General features: G+C 53.6%; 1 protein-coding gene across 1 annotated transcript; it reads left to right on the top strand.

Moving 5' to 3' along the window:
• Positions 1-18447: 18447 nt before the first annotated feature.
• LOC125527046 (embryo-specific protein ATS3A-like) lies at positions 18448-19338 on the top strand. Its single transcript, XM_048691620.2, has one exon. The coding sequence runs from the start codon at positions 18578-18580 to the stop codon at positions 19160-19162; it is 585 nt and encodes a 194-aa protein (XP_048547577.1). The 5' UTR covers positions 18448-18577; the 3' UTR covers positions 19163-19338.
• The last annotated feature ends 772 nt before the right edge of the window (positions 19339-20110 follow it).

Here is a 20110-nt window from a genome sequence, read left to right as displayed (position 1 = left end):
ATCCCGATGGCCGAAATAGCACTTCCTATATATAATTCTTTACCTCCGGACCATTCCGTAACTCCTCGTGACGTCCGGGATCTCATCCGGGACTCCGAACAACTTTCGGGTTACCGCATACTAATATCTCTATAACCCTAGCGTCACCGAACCTTAAGTGTGTAGACCCTACGGGTTCGGGAGACATGCAGACATGACCGAGACGTTCTCCGGTCAATAACCAACAGCGGGATCTGGATACCCATGTTGGCTCCCACATGTTCCACGATGATCTCATCGGATGAACCACAATGTCAAGGACTTAATCAATCCCGTATTCAATTCCCTTTGTCTAGCGGTACGATACTTGCCCGAGATTCGATCGTCGGTATCCCGATACCTTGTTCAATCTCGTTACCGGCAAGTCTCTTTACTCGTTCCGTAACACATCATCCCGTGATCAACTCCTTGATCACATTGTGCACATTATGATGATGTCCTACCGAGTGGGCCCAGAGATACCTCTCCGTTTACACGGAGTGACAAATCCCAGTCTCGATTCGTGCCAACCCAACAGACACTTTCAGAGATACCTGTAGTGCACCTTTATAGTCACCCAGTTACGTTGTGACGTTTGGTACACCCAAAGAATTCCTACGGTATCCGGGAGTTGCACAATCTCATGGTCTAAGGAAATGATACTTGACATTAGAAAAGCTTTAGCATACGAACTACACGATCTTTGTGCTAGGCTTAGGATTGGGTCTTGTCCATCACATCATTCTCCTAATGATGTGATCCTATTATCAATGACATCCTATGTCCATGGTCAGGAAACCGTAACCATATATTGATCAACGAGCTAGTCAACTAGAGGCTTACTAGGGACATGGTGTTGTCTATGTATCCACACATGTATCTGAGTTTCCTATCAATACAATTATAGCATGGATAATAAACGATTATCATGAACAAGGAAATATAATAATAACTAATTTATTATTGCCTCTAGGGCATATTTCCAGCATCGTCCACGGCCTTATGTTCTATTATGGGCTGGACTTTCATGATCTGGCCCCGAATTCCATCCTCAACATCTCGGTGTTCATCGTCGTGTGCGAGGCTTTCCTCCGCATCCGGCCCCACTTCGGCCTGTGGCTAAAGACCTTCAATATCAAGCCGAAGGTGGTTGGCGGCCAACAAGTGGAATGCGGCGGAGCCATGGTGGGCAAAATGCCCAACGTTATATGGCTCGAGGGCTCCTTCGTGGAGACCATAAAGGGGTGGCAATCGGGGTGGTTCTACATCACCGAGCCGCGCGACACCAACTGGGTGGCAGCCCCCGAGTTTCGATCTGGAATCCCCATGCAGCTCACTTCCTGGAAGGAGAAGGGCCTGTCCTGGGGCTCATCGGTGGAGCTGGACGGACTCCAGAAGTGTATCCGGAAGATGATAGGCAAGAAACTCAAGCTTGTCAACATAGTCCAGGTCATGCTCTTCCGTCGGATCCTCCCATGTCAACAACGGGCTTTCAACTTATGGGAGTTCGACCTGGCCCAGCACCAGACTCTACAGGAGCTCTTCGACACGACACATAAGGACGTCTGGAGGGTGATGTTCAAGGGCGCTGAGGTCCCTCCTTCTCTTACCGAGGACCACGGGCTAAGCGCGAAGCGCCTTGAGAATTCGATAAGTTCTGTACATCTAGTAGGATATTTATTTCCCATAGCTTAACCATGTGCGGGGTCTGAGCTCCCATGCCTTTGATAGGACTGGGTGGAGACATCGGAGCAGATTAACTGTCTGACCCCTCTGCCCAAAGACCCTGCAGACGCTCTCCTGACGGAGATGCGGACTCCGGCTCCTTATGAGGTGCCGGATAAGACCAAGAAGAAGGCCAAGGGAACCCGAAAGAGTTCTCGGTGCCAGGTGGTATCGGACTCATCGTCCGATAACACCGAGACGCACTCCTCCCGTGAAAACGAGGAGAAGGAAGATGAAGATTCTCCCCCTCCAACCGGGGGAGACAAGAAAAGGAAGGCCGCCCCAACCGGGGAGGCCGAAGGGTCCAAGAAGGGAAGGACTCTCCTTCCGGACTGCTCCACCACCGTCGCCGACGGCGAAGATGAGTGGCTGCTCAGGGCCAAGCCCCTGGCGAAGTCGTAAGTATTCAGATACCAGAGTAACTCATAGCATACCTTTGTCGCACTGCTTCTCTAACGTCAAATATGATTATGCAGTCCGCCCCAAGCCCGTATCGACGTATCATCATCGGACGGTTCCTTGGACTCGTCGGACATGAATAGTGATACACTTCCAACCGCCTCCTCTCCTTGCCCTACGGACAATGCTGAGGTATTGTCTCAAGGGGCACCGAGGCGGGGGGAGACAGTCCCGGAGGCGCCTCAAGGCGACCTTCCGTACTCCAGGAGCAAAGGGAGCAAGGCTCCCGGGGGCTCCAAGTTCGGTCCTCAGCCGAACACCGCGCCGGAACCTCCAGTGGTTCCGGACTCGGGCAGGCGGCCCCCTTCCAAAAGGGGCAAGCCATCCGTGCCGGTGACCTCTGTCCATCCAGAGGCACTAGATGACCTGCTGGGAGCGCTTCGCGGTGCTTCCATCGACGAAGAGCACCGCACTATTATGAGTGCGGTGATCAAGAAGGTTCAGTCCGCCAAGAGCGGACTGACTGTAGCATGTGCCAGCCTTCTAACAGGCTTTGAGGTAAGTATTTAAAATATAGGAAAATATTACCGCATAGAAAGTAGACCCTGATGCTCTGTTTGGTGTTCACAAAGAAAAGCCAAATAGAGGATCAAATAATATCTACAGGAGTCCAATATAAGTATGTATGTATGCGTATGCAGGCTTCACTGCTGACCACTGCCGCACTGACTGCGGAGGTCGCCGCACTGAAGCAGGACCTCGAGCGGTCTGAGAAAGAGCTCGGCCTTGCCAAGAGGCAGCTCGAGGAGAACAAAGGTAAGTAATACCTTGTCTATATAAAAAAGAAAATGTGGTTGCTAAATGACAGGATCATCATGAATGTGCCAGGGGCCACAGCCGAAGTGGCGACCCTGAAGCAAGCGCTGTCCGAGGCCGAAAATGAAGCGGCCGAGGAGCGCACCGAGCGGGAAAAACAAGAGGCACGGGTGGGCGATGTGCAGCAAGGGCTCCAGTCTCTCGTGAAGAGGAAGATAGCGGCGGGTAAGGCATTCAATATGCAAAGCAAGCATGTGAAAGTAAATTACTTGTTACTTACCCGGGTCCGGAGCTCTCCAGGAGCATTCGCAGGTGCCCCGCAGCGTGTCGGATGCCGTGAAGTATTACCAGGCCAAGGAGCGAAGCTCAACGGACAAGTTGTTCTGGTCTCAGTATACTGGGACCGAACACCCGATTCCTATGAGCGACCAGCTGAAGCAACTGGTCGAGCTGCACAAGGCGGCCGAACAGGCCATGAAGGGCTTTATAGTCCGGATGTGGCATGGCGACTCCCTTCCCAACAGCTACTTCAGCCTGGTGAGGCGGCTTTTGGATGCCTGCCCACGGCTAGAAGTCATCAAGCGGTCCGTCTGTATCGAAGGTGCCCGCCGGCCGGCTTTTTCCCGTGCAAAGGTGCACTGGGCCAAGATGGACGCCGAGAAGCTGGTGAAGGAGGGGCCGCCGCAGGGCAAGGAGCATCGCCACCCCGAGAAGTATTATGAGGGTGTCCTGAAGGGCGCCCGTCTTGTGGCGGACGAGTGTGCGAAGGATGTAATTTTTGAATGAACTTGCTCGTGTGATCCTGTATTATGAAAACTTGTTCATGTGCGCTATGCAACGCTTGTTTCAATTTAAAATATTACCTTCTGTGCGGCTGTTTATCAAATCTGAGAGATGGCCAGTCGTCGGCTTTTGCCCCCATGCCACGAGTGTTGGGGTGTTCGGGATAAACCTGAGCACTCTTTTTCCCATTGTTGGGTCCTTCGAGGGAGGTGCTCAGCACAACGAACAAGGCAACCGGACTATAATGCTTTATCACTCTCACTTAGCCATAGAAGTCTACAATTTTAAATTTTGGCGAAGCCCCTAGTATTCGGAAGGCCGAATTCGGGGCGCTATACACGCCTTAAGCCGGACAAAGCCGACTCCTCGCTCTAAGCGGCATAAGTCTTTAGGGACTCGAGACCTCTCGAACAGCGGCCAGCTCTCGCCTTATCATGACAGTCAGTTTTAGCTTTCTCTACTGAGGTGCTTAGCCCAGATGAACCGGGGCACAATCGCAATAGTTCTCCCAGTGCTACCTTAGCCGATATAGCGGAACATAAGGTACCAAAACATGGGAGCCGGGCAAACCCAACTATTGACCCAAGACATGATTCGGAGCTGATGCATATAATGCTATAAGTTCGAGGTGCCGCACTGTCGAAAGTGTTCGGACTTCTCACGCCGTATTATGGGGTATGCTTAAGCCCCTGGCGTATTGGCCGTACCAGAGTGTACGGGTGCTGAATGTCATGAATGAACATATATATCTATATAAAGAAGAATAGAGAATGTGATAATAGTCTAGTGCTATGCATTGTTTATTTAATAAGGTGCGTCGAAGCAGAATGATACAAGTAGTGCGATAAGCAAAAAGTAGGACTATTTGACATGTCCCGTCCAAGGGCAAGCTGAGGAATGGTATTTAAAGCAGGTATTTCACTTGTTATCAGAAGCCACCTGGGAGTTCCGTGGTGCGACGTAGCTTTCTGCCTCCTTGGTTGTTGCATCGTGTGTCCGGCAATCATACTGCCGGATAGGGTTTCCAGAGATTAAAGTCCTGAAAGAGAGAAAAATAACAAAGCGGGAAGCCCCTACTGCGGTTGAGCCGCGTCTTGGGGCGTGCCGTAGTCATGCCACCCTCCCCCCTGTGCCCATGGTATTTTCAATGCGTAATCATGTACGCGTGGCACGGATTTCATCGTTTGGCTGGGACTAGGGTGGGGGCCGCATTGCTATGCGAGCTCGGAATGTGCCAGGTGGTCTTGTTGCCGATTACTTGGGCGCACTTGACGTTGTCTGGGTGTTTAATCGCCAACTGGTGGATTGCCTTAAGAGGCTGCTTTGCGCTTCTGCTGCGAGGGCCGCAGTGTGCTCCTCCGTGCGGAGAGAGCGCTCTGTGTTTCCATTGACTGTGATGACCCCCCGAGGTCCTGGCATCTTGAGCTTGAGGTATGCATAATGCGGTACCGCATTGAATCTCACAAATGCGGTTCGCCCGAGCAGTGCATGATAGCCACTGCGGAATGGGACTATATCAAAGATTAACTCCTCGCTTCGGAAGTTATCCGGGGATCTGAAGACCACTTCAAGTGTGACTGAGCCTGTGCAATGGGCCTCTACACCTGGTATGACGCCTTTGAAGGTCGTTTTTGTGGGTTTGGTCCTTGAAGGGTCTATACCCATTTTGCACATTGTGTCCTGATAAAGCAGGTTCAGGCTGTTGCCGCCGTCCATAAGGACTCGAGTGAGGTGAAATCCGTCAATGATTGGGTCTAGGACCAGTGCGGCGAATCCGCCATGACGGATACTAGTGGGGTGGTCCCTGCGATCGAAGGTGATCGGACAGGAGGACCATGGGTTGAACTTTGGGGCGAGTGGCTCCAACGCATATACGTCCCTTAGCGCACGCTTCCACTCCCTCTTGGGGATGTGGGTTGCGTATATCATGTTCACCGTCCGCACTTGTGGGGGGAACCTCTTCTGTCCTCTGGTGTTCGGCGGCCGGGGGTCCTCCTCGTCATCGCTGTGCAACCCCTTGTCTTTGTTTTCGGCATTTAACTTGCCGGCCTGCTTGAACACCCTACAATCCCTGTTGGTGTGGTTGGCTGGCTTGTCGGGGGTGCCGTGTATTTGACACGAGCGATCGAGTATACGGTCCAAAGTGGACGGGCCCAGAGTGCTTCTTTTGAATGGCTTTTTCCGCTGACCGGGTTTAGAGCCTATGAATCCGGCATTGACTGTCGTATCCTCGGTATTGTCGCTGTTGATGCGGCGCTTGTATTTGTTGCGACGTGACCTGCCATTGCTATCCTTGGTATCCGAAGTACCATGGTTCTTTGATATATTATTGCTGCGAGCCAGACGGCTATCATCTCCCGCGCAAAAGCGGGTCATGAGTGTCGTGAGGGCTGCCATAGATTTCGGCTTTTCCTGGCCAAGGTACCGGGCGAGCCACTCGTCACGGATATTGTGCTTAAAAGCTGCTAGGGCCTCTGCATCCGGATAGTCGATGATTTGATTTTTCTTTGTCAGGAACCGTGTCCAGAATTGCCTGGCCGATTCCTCTGGCTGCTGAATTATGTGGCTCAAGTCATCGGCATCTGGTGGTCGCACATAAGTGCTCTAGAAGTTGTCGAGGAATGCGGCTTCCAGATCTTCCCAATAGCCAATGGATTCTGCTGGCAGGCTATTGAGCCAATGCCGAGATGGTCCTTTGAGTTTGAGTGGGAGGTATTTGATGGCGTGTAGATCGTCACCGTGGGCCATGTGGATGTGCAGGAGGAAGTCCTCGATCCATACCGCAGGATCTGTTGTGCCGTCGTATGATTCGATATTTACGGGTTTGAAACCCTTTGGGATTTGGTGGTCCATTACTTCGTCTGTGAAGCATAGGGGGTGTGCAGCGCCTCTGTACTGGGCTATATCGCGACGCAGCTCAAATGAGTCTTGTCCGCTGTGTTCGGCCCGGCCGGATGTATTTTTACTGTATCCGGCGTGACGGTTATCGTCTCGCATAGTGGCGCGCCCTCATGATTCGTAGATCGATCTTGCGTGTTTTGCTTTGTCCTCCAATACGTCTCGCAGGTCTGGCGTATTTCCCCATGCCTTGACATTTTTATTTCAGTGGCGTCGGGGTGCGGGCTTAGCTTTTGGCTGAAATGCCTCTCTGTCGCGGCCACGAGGTGGCCGATCAGCCGCGTCATACGCTTGGAGATGTATGTTTTGGTGCTTCCTCCTCCAGTCGGGGTAGCAACCTGCGCTTTGGGTAACTCTTGGAGGGGCATTCGAGTTCATATTCCTCAATGTGGTATAGACCCTGGACTGCATCGCTATCTGTCCGATGAGCTCTCAATGTTCATCGCTTTCTGTCCGGGGATATTCGATCATCGACAGCGATGCACTCCAGGGTGAGACTTTTCTCCCCGGACAGATCTTTGTATTCGGCGGCTTCGCACCGCGGGCCAACTCACTTGGCCATCTGAAGCAAATCGAGAGTTACGCCACTGGCCACCAGGTCAGGTTTGGAAGCTTAAACTACACGGCCGACATCCGCGGAGACTTGATCTTCGACGGATTCGAGCCCCTGCCGAGTGCGCCGCACGGTCATGATGAGCATGATTTAGCTCTACCATCGGACGGTGTTCAGGAGACCGCACCGGCAACCGCTCCGACCCTCAATTCGGAGCCAATTGCGCCATCCATGGACGGGTGGATAGACCCCGCCACGGAGGCCGCATTCTCAGCGGCGATCGAGCCAAGTATTGACCTTACCCTTCACGAGAGCCGTGACGCCAAACTGCCAGATTCTTCCCTGGCCACGGACTCCGAACCGCCTACGCCCGTGCCTATCGAATCCGACTAGGCACCGATCATGGAGTTCACCTCCGCGGATATCTTTCAGCACTCGCCCTTCGGCGACATACTGAACTCATTAAGGTCTCTCTCCTTGTCAGGAGAGTTCTGGCCGAACTATGTCCGACAGGATTGGGATGCGGATGACGAAGAAATTCGCCGCCCACCCACCACCCACTTAGTAGCCACTTTCGATGATTTGACCGACATGCTCCACTTCGACTCCGAAGACATCGACGGTATGGACGACGATGTAGGAGACGAACAGGAACCACTGCCCATAGGGCACTGGACAGCCACCTCATCATATGATATATACATGGTGGACACACCCAAAGAAGGCAATGGCGACGGGACAACGGAGGATGACCCCTCCAAGAAGCAACCCAAGCGCCGACGACAGCGGCGCCGCTCTAAGTCTCGCCAAGGAAAAAGCGGTGATACCGGCACAGGAGATAATAGCACTCCGGATAGTGCCGAAGATGACGACAATCTCCTCCAGCAAGATTTAGAGCAGGAGGATGGAGAAGCCAGCCCTCCCGAGAGAGCGGCAGATGGAGAGGCGGAGGATGATAATTACATGCCTCCTTCCGAAGACGAGGCAAGCCTCGATGATGACGAATTTGTCATGCCTGAGGACCCCGTCGAGCAAGAGCGCTTCAAGCGCCGGCTTATAGCCATGGCAAATAGCCTTAAGAAAAAGCAACAACAGCTTCAAGCTGATCAAGATTTGCTAGCTGACAGATGGACTGAAGTCCTTGCGGCCGAGTAATATGAACTCGAACTCCCCTCCAAGAGTTACCCAAAGTGCAGGTTGCTACCCCGACTGGAGGAGGAAGCATTAAAACCTACATCTGCAGCGTATGACGCGGCTGATCGGCCACCTCGTGGCCACGACAGAGAGGCATTTCAGCCAAAAGCTCAGCCCGCACCCCGACGCCACTCAAATAAAAATGTCAAGGCACGGGGAAACACGCTAGACCTGCGAGACGTATTGGAGGACAAAGCAAAACACGCAAGATCAATCTACGGATCACGAGGGCACGCCACTACGCGAGACGATAACCGTCACGCTGGATACAGTAAAAGTAAATCTGGCCGGGCCAAACACAGCGGACAAGACTCATTTGAGCTGCGTCGCGACATATCCCAGTACAGAGGCGCCGCACACTCCCTATGCTTCCCAGACGAAGTAATGGATCACCAAATCCTAGAGGGTTTCAAACCCGTAAATATCGAATCATACGACGGTACAACAGATCCTGCGGTATAGATCAAGGACTTCCTCCTGCACATCCACATGGCCCATGGTGACGATCTACACACCATCAAATACCTCCCACTCAAGCTCAAAGGACCAGCTCGGCATTGGCTCAACAGCCTGCCAGCAGAATCCATTGGCTGTTGGGAAGATCTGGAAGCCGCATTCCTCGACAACTTCCAGGGAACTTATGTGCGACCACCAGATGTCGATGACTTGAGCCACATAATTCAGCAGCCAGAGGAATCGGCCAGGCAATTCTGGACACAGTTCCTGACAAAGAAAAATCAAATCATCGACTATCCGGATGCAGAGGCCCTAGCAGCTTTTAAGCACAATATCCGTGATGAGTGGCTCGCCCGGTACCTTGGCCAGGAAAAGCCGAAATCTATGGCAGCCCTCACGACACTCATGACCCGCTTTTGCGCGGGAGATGATAGCCGTCTGGCTCGCAGCAATAATATATCAAAGAACCATGGTACTTCGGATACCAAGGATAGCAATGGCAGGTCACGTCGCAACAAATACAAGCGCCGCATCAACAGCGACAATACCGAGGATACGGCAGTCAATGCCGGATTCATAGGCTCTAAACCCGGTCAGCGGAAAAAGCCATTCAAAAGAAGCACTCTGGGCCTGTCCACTTTGGACCGTATACTCGATCGCTCGTGTCAAATACACGGCACCCCCAACAAGCCAGCCAACCACACCAACAGAGAATGTTGGGTGTTCAAGCAGGCCGACAAGTTAAATGCCGAAAACAAAGACAAGGGGTTGCACAGCGATGACGAGGAGGAGCCCCGGCCGCCGAACACCGGAGGACATAAGAGGTTCCCCCCACAAGTGCGGACGGTGAACATGATATACGCAACCCACATCCCCAAGAGGGAGCGGAAGCGTGCGCTAAGGGACGTATATGCGTTGGAGCCAGTCGCCCCAAAGTTCAACCCATGGTCCTCCTGTCCGATCACCTTCAATCGCAGGGACCACCCCACTAGTATCCGTCATGGCGGATTCGCCGCACTGGTCCTAGACCCAATCATCGACGGATTTCACCTCACTCGAGTCCTTATGGACGGCGGCAGCAGCCTGAACCTACTTTATCAGGACACAGTGTGCAAAATGGGTATAGACCCCTCAAGGATCAAACCCACAAAAACGACCTTCAAAGGCGTCATACCAGGTGTAGAGGCCCATTGCACAGGCTCAGTCACACTGGAAGTGGTCTTCGGATCCCCGGATAACTTCCGAAGCGAGGAGTTAATCTTCGATATAGTCCCGTTCCGCAGTGGCTATCATGCACTGCTCGGGCGAACCGCATTTGCGAGATTCAATGCGGTACCGCATTATGCATACCTCAAGCACAAGATGCTAGGACCTCGGGGGGTCATCACAGTCAATGGAAACACAGAGCGCTCTCTCCGCACGGAGGAGCACACTGCAGCCCTCGCAGCAGAAGCACAAAGCAGCCTCTTCAGGCAATCCACCAGTTCGGCGATTAAACACCCAGACAACGTCAAGTGCGCCCAAGTAATCTGCAACAAGACCGCCTGGCACGTTCCGAGATCGCATAGCAATGCGGCCCTCGCCCTAGTCCCAGCCAAACGGCGAAATCCGCACCACGCGTACATAATTACGCATTGAAAATACCATGGGCATAGGTGGGGGGCACGACTAAGGCACGCCCCAAAACGCGGCTCAACCGCACTAGGGGCTTCCTGCTTTGTTATTTTTTCTCTCTTTCAGGACTTTACTCTCTGGAAACCCCATCTGGCAGTATGAATGTCGGACACACGATACAACAACCAAGGAGGCAGAAAGCTACGTCACACCATGGAATTCCCAGGTGGTCTCTGATGACGAGTGAAATACCTGCTTTAAATACCATTCCTCAGCTTGCCCTTGGAGGGGACATGTCAAATAGTCCTACTTTTTGCTTATCGCACTACTTGTATCATTCTGCTTCGACGCACCTTTTTGAATAAACAATGCATAGCACTAGACTATTATCGCATTCTCTATTCTTTTTTATATATATGTTCATTCATGACATTCAGCACCCATACACTCTGGTACGACCAATATGCTAGGGGCTTAAGCGTACCCCATAATACGGCGTGAGACGTCCGAACACTTTTGACAGTGGACACCCCGAACTTATAGCATTATATGCATCAGCTCCGAATCATGTCTTGGGTCAATAGTTGGGTTTGCCCGGCTCCCATGTTTTGATACCTTACGTTCCGCAATATCGGCTAAGGTAGCACCGGGAGAACTACTGCGATTGTGCCCCGGTTCATCTGGGCAAGCACCTCAGTAGAGAAAGTTAAAACTGACTGTCATGATAAGGCGAGAGCTGGTCGCTGTTCGAGAGGTCTCGAGTCCCTAAAGACTTATGTCTCTTAGGCCGAGGAGTCGGCTTTGTCCGGCTTAGGCGTGTATAGCGCCCCGAATTCGGCCTTCTAAATACTAGGGGCTTCACCAAAATTTAAAATAGTAGACTTCTATGGCTAAGTGAGAGTGATAAAGCATTATAGTCTGATTGCCTTGTTCGTTGCGCTGAGCACCTCCCTCGAAGGACCCAACAATGGGAAAAAGAGTGCTCAGATTTATCCCGAACACCCCAGCAGTCGTGGCATGGGGGCAGAAGCCAACGACTGGCTAGCTCTCAAATTTGATAAACAGCCGCACAGAAGCTAATATTTTAAATTCAAACAAGCGTTGCATAGCACACATGAACAAGTTTTCATAATACAGGATCACACGAGCCAGTTCATTCAAAAATTACATCCTTCGCACACTCGTCCGCCATAAGACGGGCACCCTTCAGGACACCCTCATAATACATTTCAGGGTGGCGATGCTCCTTGCCCTGTGGCGGCCCCTCCTTCACCAGCTTCTCGGCGTCCATCTTGGCCCAGTGCACCTTTGCACGGGCAAAAGCCCGGCGTGCACCTTCAATGCAGACGGACCGCTTTATGACTTCCAGCCGTGGGCAGGCATCCACAAGCCGCCTCACCAGGCCGAAGTAGCCATTGGGAAGGGAGTCGCCAGGCCACATCCAGACTATAAGGCCCCTCATGGCCTGTTCGGCCGCCTTGTGCAGCTTGACCAGTTGCTTCCACTGGTCGCTCGCAGGCATCGGGTGTTCGGTCCCAGTATACTGAGACCAAAACAACTTCTCTGTCGAGCTTCCCTCCTCGGCCTGGTAGTACTTTGCGGCATCTGACACGCCGCGGGGCAAATCTGCGAATGCTCCTGGAGAGCTCCAGACTCGGGTAAGTAACAAGTAATTTACTTTCACATGCTTGCTTTGCATAATGAATGACTTACCCGCCGCTATCTTCCTCATCGCCTCAATTTCCTGGAGGGCCTTTTCGGCTTCACCCATGGCATGCTTTGTGCTCTCAAGGGCCGCAGCAAACTCAGACTCTCGCGTCTTCGAGTCAAGATCCAAAGGCTCGTGCTTCTTCATGAGAGCCTGGAGCTCTTGCTGCACCTCGCCCACCCGTGCCTCTTGTTTCTCCCGCTCGGTGCGCTCCTTGGCCGCTTTGTTTTCGGCCTTGGACAGTGCTTGCTTCAGGGTCACCACTTCGGTCGTGGCCCCTGGCACATCCATGATGATACTATCATTTTGCAACCACATCTTTTTATATATATATACAAGGTATTACTTACCTTTGTTCTCCACGATCTGCCACTTGGCAAGGCCGAGCTCTTTCTCGGACCGCTCGAGGTTCTGCTTCAGTGCGGCGACCTCCACAGTCAGTGCGGCAGAGGTCAGCAGCGAAGCCTGCATACGCATACAGACATACTTATATTAGACTCCTGCAGATATTATTTGATCCTCTATTCGGCTTTTCTTTGTGAACACCAAAAAGAGCATCAGGGGCTACTGTCTATGCGGTAATATTTTCCTATATTTTAAATACTTACCTCAAAGCCTGTTAGAAGGCTGGCACATGCTTCAGTCAGTCCGCTCTTGGCGGACTGAACCTTCTTGATCACCGCACTCATAATAGTGCGGTGCTCTTCATCGATGGAAGCGCCGCGAAGTGCTCCTAGCAGGTTGTCCGGTGCCTCTAGATGGACAGAGGTCACTGGCACAGGCGGCTTGCCCCTCTTGGAAGGGGGCTGCCTACCGGAGTCCGGAACCACTGGAGGTTTCGGCGCGGTGTTCGACTGAGGGCCGAACTTGGAGCCCTTGGGAGTCTTGCTCCCTTTGCGCCTGGAGTCTGGAAGGTCGCCTTGAGGCGCCTCCAGGACTATCTCCCCCCCGGCTCGGTGCCCCTCGAGACAATACCTCCACATTGTCCGTAGGGCGAGGAGAGGAGGCGGTTGGAAGTGACTAACTATTCATATCCGACGAGTCCAAGGAACCGCCCGACGAGGATACGTCGATACGGGCTCAGGGCAGACTGCATGATCATATTCGACGTTAGGAGAAGCAGTGCAATAAAAGTATGCTATGAGTCACTCTGGTATCCGAATACTTACGACTTCGCCATGGGCTTGGCCCTGAGTAACCACTCGTCTTCGCTGTCGGTGGCGGTGGTGGAACAGTCTGGAAGGAGAGTCCTTCCCTTCTTGGACCCTTCGACATCCCCGGTTGGGGCGGCCTTCCTTTTCTTGTCTCCCCCGGCTGGAGGGGGAGAATCTTCATCTTCCTCCTCCTCGTTTTCACGGGAGGAGTGCGTCTCGGAGTTATCGGACAATGAGTCTGATACCACCTGGCGCCGGGAACTCTTTCGGGTTCCCGTGGCCTTCTTCTTGATCTTCTTCTCCGGCACCTCATAAGGAGCCGGGGTCCGCATCTCCGTCAGGAGAGCGTCTGCAGGGTCTTCGGGCAGAGGGGCCGGGCAGTCAATCTTCTCCGATGTCTCCACCCAGTCCTTTCAAAGGCATGGGAGCTCAGATCCCGCACATGGTTAAACTATGGAAAATAAATACCCTATGAGATGTACAGAACTTACCGGATTCGCAGGGCGCGTCACGCTTAGACCGCGGTCCTCGGTAAGGGAAGGGGGACCTCGACGCCCTTGAACATCACCTTCCAGACGTCCTTATGCGTCGTGTCAAAGAACTCGCGTAGAGTCTGGTGCTGGGCCAGGTCGAACTCCCATAAGTTGAAAGCCCGTTGTTGACACGGGAGGATCCGGCGGAAGAGCATGACCTGGACTATGTTGACAAGCTTGAGTTTCTTGCCTATCATGTTCCGAATACACTTCTGGAGTCCGTCCAGCTCCACCGATGAGCCCCAGGACAGGCCCTTCTCCTTCCAGGAAGTAAGCCGAGTGGGGATTCCGGATCGAAACTCGGGGGCCGCCACCCAGTTGGTGTCGCGTGGCTCGGTGATGTAGAACTAGTCCGATTGCCACCCCTTTATGGTCTCCACGTAGGAGCCCTTGAGCCATGTTACGTTGGGCATTTTGCCCACCATGGCTCCGCTGCATTCTGCTTGTTGGCCGCCTACTACCTTCGGTTTGACATTGAAGGTCTTCAGCCACAGGCCGAAGTGGGGCCGGACGCGGAGGAAAACCTCGCACACGACGGTGAACGCCGAGACGTTGAGGATGAAATTCGGGGCCAGGTCATGGAAGTCCAGCCCATAATAGAACATAAGGCCACGGACGAATGGATGGAGGGGAAACCCCAGTCAACGGATGAAGTGGGTGAGGAAAACCACCCTTTTGTAAGGTTTCGGGGTAGGGACGATCTGCTCCGCGGCTGGCAGCCGGTGCGCGATATCCGCGGCTAAGTATACAGTCCCGCATAGCTTTTTGATGTCTCCCTCCGTGACGGAGGAGACCATCCACTTGCCTCCCGCTCCGGACATGTTTTGAGAGAGTTGAGGAGAAGGATGTGGACTTGGGCGCTGGAGCTCGAGTGCGCGAGAATGGATGAGCAAGGAGGAAGAAGGCGTGGGAAGAAAAAGGTGAACCCTTATCCCTTTATAAGGGCGGACGAAAACTATGCGCCCCCACGAGCCTGGTAAAACTCTCTTATCCCCCAAGCGCTGTAATTGATGGCGCGGTTGGGTTACCCATGTCCGTATTGATGGGAATCCCGTAATAAGGGGACACGATCTCTGCTTCGACAAGACGTGCCAAGGAAACCGCCTCGCGAAACACGCTGAGTTTGGTTGTGAAAGACGATTCGAATGGTGACCTGGCTGTTGTGTGATGTCGCACTGCGAAACGCATCGCCAGATTAGATTTGTGGAAATATTATTCTCTCTATGGTTGTATGTGGAACTTGTTTTGTAGAGCCGGACACAATCCTCGTGTTCAAAATCTTCTATGAAGTATTCGGAGGAGGAACCCGCCTTGCAATGCCTAAGACAATCTGCGCGCCGGACTCATCGTCATTCAAGCTTGGTTCAGGGGCTACTGAGGGAGTCCTGGATTAGGGGTTATCCGGACAGCCGGATTATATCCTTTAGCCGGACTGTTGGACTATGAAGATACAAGATTGAAGACTTCGTCCCGTGTCCGGATAGGACTCTCCTTGGCGTGGAAGGCAAGCTTGGTAATACGGATATGTAGATCTCCTTCCTTGTAACCGACTCTGTGTAACCCTAGCCCCCTACGGTGTCTATATAAACCGGAGGGTTTAGTCCGTAGGACCAAGAACAACAATCATACCATAGGCTAGCTTCTAGGGTTTAGCCTCTTCGATCTCGTGTAGATCAACTCTTGTACTACTCATATTATCAAGGACAATCAAGCAGGACGTAGGGTATTACCTCCATCAAGAGGTCCCAAACCTGGGTAAAAAATCGTGTCCCCTGTCTCCTGTTACCATCCGCCTAGACGCACAGTTCGGGACCCCCTACCCGAGATCCGCCGGTTTTGACACCGACAGTTACCGAAGGTTGTTCGGAGTCCCAGATGAGATCCCGGACGTCACGAGGAGTTCCGTAATGGTCCGGAGGTGAAGATTTATATATGGGAAGTCCAGTTTCAGTCGCCGAAATGGTTTCGGGGGTTATCGGTATTGTACCGGGACCACCGAAAGGTGTCCAGGGGTCCACCGGGTGGGGCCACCTGCCCCGGTGGGCCTAGTGGGCTGAACAAGGGAGGGAACCACCCCATGGTGGGATGGTGCGCCCCCCAAGGGGCCCAAGGCACCTAGGATTAGAAACCCTAGGGGGTGGGGGCACCTCCACCTGACTTGGGGGGCAAGTTTCCCCCCCTTGGCCGCCGCCCCTCCCCTGTAGATGGGATCTGGGGGAGCCGGGCCCCTCTCCACTTCCCCTATAAATAGTGGGGGGGTGGAAGGGCTGCCACACCCTTCCCCTGGCACAGCCCTCCCCCTCTCCTACACCTCCTCCTCCTCCACAGCGCTTGGCGAAGCCCTGCCGGAGAACCACGAGCTCCATCACCACCACAAAGTCGTGCTGTCGGAGTTCTCCCTCAACTTCTCCTCTCCCCTTGCTGGATCAAGAAGAAGGAGAGGTCCCCGGGCTGTATGTGTGTTGAACGCGGAGGCGCCGTTGTTCGGCGCTTAGATCGGAATCGACCGCGATCTGAATCGCTGCGTTGACGACTCCACCAACCGCGTTCTTGCAACGCTTCCGCTTAGCGATCTTCAAGGGTATGAAGATGCACTCCCTCTCTCTCGTTGCTAGAATCTCCTAGATTGATCTTGGTGGCACGTAGGAATTTCTTTAAATTATTGCTACGTTCCCAACATCGAAATCATGGGTTTGGGCTACACCATCACCCTCATCCTCGAGAATCATATTGTGCAGAATAACACAACATGTCATCAGCTGCCGCAAAGTTTTCGATTCCTACATCATTGCAGCGCTCCGCACAATTCCCCAACGAGCTTGAAGCACACCAAATGCCCTCTCCACGTCCTTCCTAGCCACTTCCTGCATTATTGCAAAGTGGATCTGTTTATTGCCACACGGCTCGGATATGGTCTTCACAAATGCCGCCCATTGAGGATAGGTACCATCGGCAAGATAGTACCCCATGTTGTAGCCCCAACCGTTGATGGTGTAGTTGCACGGCGGTGATTCCCCATTGCAAAGCCTACTGGACACCGGAGATTGTTGAAGCACATTGATGTCGTTGTGAGAACCGGGTATTCCAAAGAAAGCATGCCAAATCCATAAGTCATGTGATGCCACCGCTTCTAGTATGATGGTAGCCTCTCTGGTGTGACCTTGATACATTCCCAGCAGACCTTTGGGGCAGTTTTTCCATTGCCAATGCATGCAATCAATTGATCCGAGCATTCCTGGAAACCCCCTTGCCTCTCCAATAGCCAACAACTTCTCCGTGTCATGCACATTTGGTTCTATGAGATACTATGATCCAAACACCTCAACCACGACGCGGGCAAATTTGACAGTAGTCTTGAGGCACGTGCTCTCCCCCATCCTGACCATCTCACCAACGGCGTCTGCAGCAGTACCAAGTGCAAGGATCCTCAGAGCAGCCGTGCACTTCTGCTTGGGCGAGAAAGAGAGTTGGCCGCATCAATCCTTTCTCAGCTTGAAGTAGTCGCCGTGTGCCTCCACTCCCTCCACAATGCGCAAAACAATGGTTTCCGCATGTGAAAATGGCGATGAAACCATGGATCATCCGGAAAAGCAGGTGTGGGAGCAAAGTAGTCATTGTTTAGTAACTTTGCTCCGGACACTCTATCCCGGTTGATCACTCCTCTCCCTTTGATTAAGCCCTTGAAGTTGAGAATATGGTCCACTTGCCGGTCCATTTTCTTTTGCATGGTCATGAGCATGATCATGTCCACTTCTTCATCCGAATTCGACGAATCGAAGAACTCATCTTGATTCATGGGTCAAGCTCCGATGATCCGTACTCCTCGTCCGACGGAGCATCGGAATCCATCATTTACCTAAAAAAATCACCATAATTCCGGTCGGTCAATGTGTCGAACACATCAAGCGCAAGGTGGAGCCGAAGAGTTGCCGGACATACCACGGTGGTGTCCGGGCCGGCGACAACGTCCCCCGTGGCGAGGACGGGAGCGCTCTTCCGGAGCTGGCGGCGGAGCTGCGAGTCGGACGACGCGGAGGAGAAAGAACAGAGGAGAGAGCAAATGGATCCGACAGCTCGGGGGGAGGGGGGATTTAGTGCAATTTGGGGTGGGGTCGGTTGTCGGATCCGACGTGACGGGCATGCCCGGGCGCCCCCATATCCGCCCCATATTTGGGCTGGATATGAGGGGTGCCGGTCAGCCCGGACGTTTGAGAGGCCTGCTAGGTCAAAAAATCATGACCGGACGGCCTGTCCGGACGTTTGAAACGGGTTTGAGAGGTCTAGTTGTAGATGCTCTAATAAGGCGCAGATGAAACAAAAGATGTAGTACTTGTCATGCTCTTATGTGTCAAAATCAATGGAGCGTGGAGACGATGGCACCGGTGCTTTGTAAAGAACACCTATCGTGTGTTCAATGAGGACAAGGACGCCAATACTCGTGGAGCACGCTGAGCCAGAATCATGTCCTCCATTTGACACGTGGACCTATCGCATAATCACACGATGCAGCGAATGTACGGCCCCACTGCCGGCCACCTCGTCCTCACCAGCTACCAACCCAGCTGGAGCCTGCACTGGCCCCCAGTATTCAATCTCGACAGATCAGATCACACCAGGCTCGCAAACCACACACATAAATAATTTCCTTACCGCCACTAGGCAAGCCAGCCACGATCCCTCCAGTCCACTCCAGCCCTCGCCGGTCGCCGCCACGACCGATCCCGCCATGGCGACGGCGCCGCCGTCGCGGCTCCTCCTCCTCGCCCTGCTCTCCTGCCTGAGCCTCATCTCCGCCGCCCCGTCGCTCCGGCCGCTCCCGCGCGCCGCCGCCGACGACGGCCTCGCGCGGGCCACCGGCAGCCCCTCGTCGCCTTCGGGGCGAGGCGTGGGCGCGCGGACGTGCTGGTACACGGTGCAGATCAAGACGAGCTGCTCGTCCCCGGCGCGCACGTCGGACGCGATCAGCCTGGCGTTCGGGGACGTGTACCGCGACGAGGTGTACGCGGCGCGGCTGGGCGGCGCCGCCGGCGCGTTCGACCGGTGCGCCACCGACACGTTCAAGATCGGCGGGCCCTGCGGGTACGGCGCCTGCTACCTCTACCTCCGCCGCGCCGGCCGCACCGGGTGGACGCCCGAGTGGGTGAGGGTGTACGAGCCCACCGCCCCCAGCGCGCCCTCCACCTTCCGCTACGGCGACCCGCTCCCCAACAACGTCTGGTACGGCTTCAACCGCTGCCCGCGCCTCGCCTCCTCCACCTCCACCTCGTCGTCGTCTCCTTCCTCTGGCGCTGGTGCTGCGCAGGCGATGTAGCCATGGTCGGAGCAGGTCGTGCGGCTCGTGTATGTATGATGGTTTGTGGATCGAGTACTACATGTGGATTCATTTCTGCTGTGCGTGAGTGATTGCGGCGTGCGCCTGTAATAATCCCGATCGAGATGAAATGCTATATGGTACCACGAATAAAACCTCTCTGTTTTTTGGAATCATCCATTGTACCCCCCGACATTGGCATGCACCTGCGATGTTGCTACCATTCGACTTGTTTCATCGCGTGAACCATCAAAGCATATGCTTCGCATGAATGTCAACGGATCCACGGCGACGGCGTACACGATGCCAATGATCGATCTGGATCCGCTTCCAAGTCAACAGTCTGTTTGGAGAGGGGAAGACATCCTGCGATGCCACAAAAGTCAAATTTACATGTTTCAAGAAAGGAAAAACGATTCTAACCAGCCGACACGCCGAGTCTTCCGCCGGTCGCGCGCGGGTCGTTAGATCCATCCCGATCCAAAGGACCTCGTCGCGCCACGCCCCCGCCCCACCCACCGCGAAATCACCCCAGATGCTTCTAGCATGAGTTTTGTTGCAACAACTGTAGAAAGGGTGCGACTTTCATTTCACAATGAGAGAGAGAGAGAGGAGCGACCAGAGGGTGACGACTTTGGCAACGGCTGGAGATAGGGAGCGGCATCCCTGAGGGAGTCCTGGACTGGGGGGAGGGGTCCTCGGGGTGACGGCTCATCTCACATCGGCCGGACTGTTGGGCCACATTGTGTCCGGACCAAAGACCTTTGTGCCTTGGTGTGTACCCCAAGTTAAGGTAGAAGATATGAAGTTTCCTTGATGTAACCGATTATCTATAAACCCTAGTATCCCTGGTGTCTATATATACCAGGAGTTTTAGTCCATAGAGGCTAGGAGAACAATCACCATCCTACTAGCTAGGGTTTATGTGATGCTCCGAGTCCGATGCGC

This window comes from Triticum urartu, chromosome 3A (genome assembly GCF_056163025.1).
Source record: "Triticum urartu cultivar PI428250 chromosome 3A, HENAU_Tu73, whole genome shotgun sequence".
Classification (NCBI taxonomy): Eukaryota; Viridiplantae; Streptophyta; class Magnoliopsida; order Poales; family Poaceae; genus Triticum; species Triticum urartu.
The sequence above is the reverse complement of the archived record's forward strand: the minus strand, read 5'-3'. Positions and strand labels throughout refer to the sequence as shown.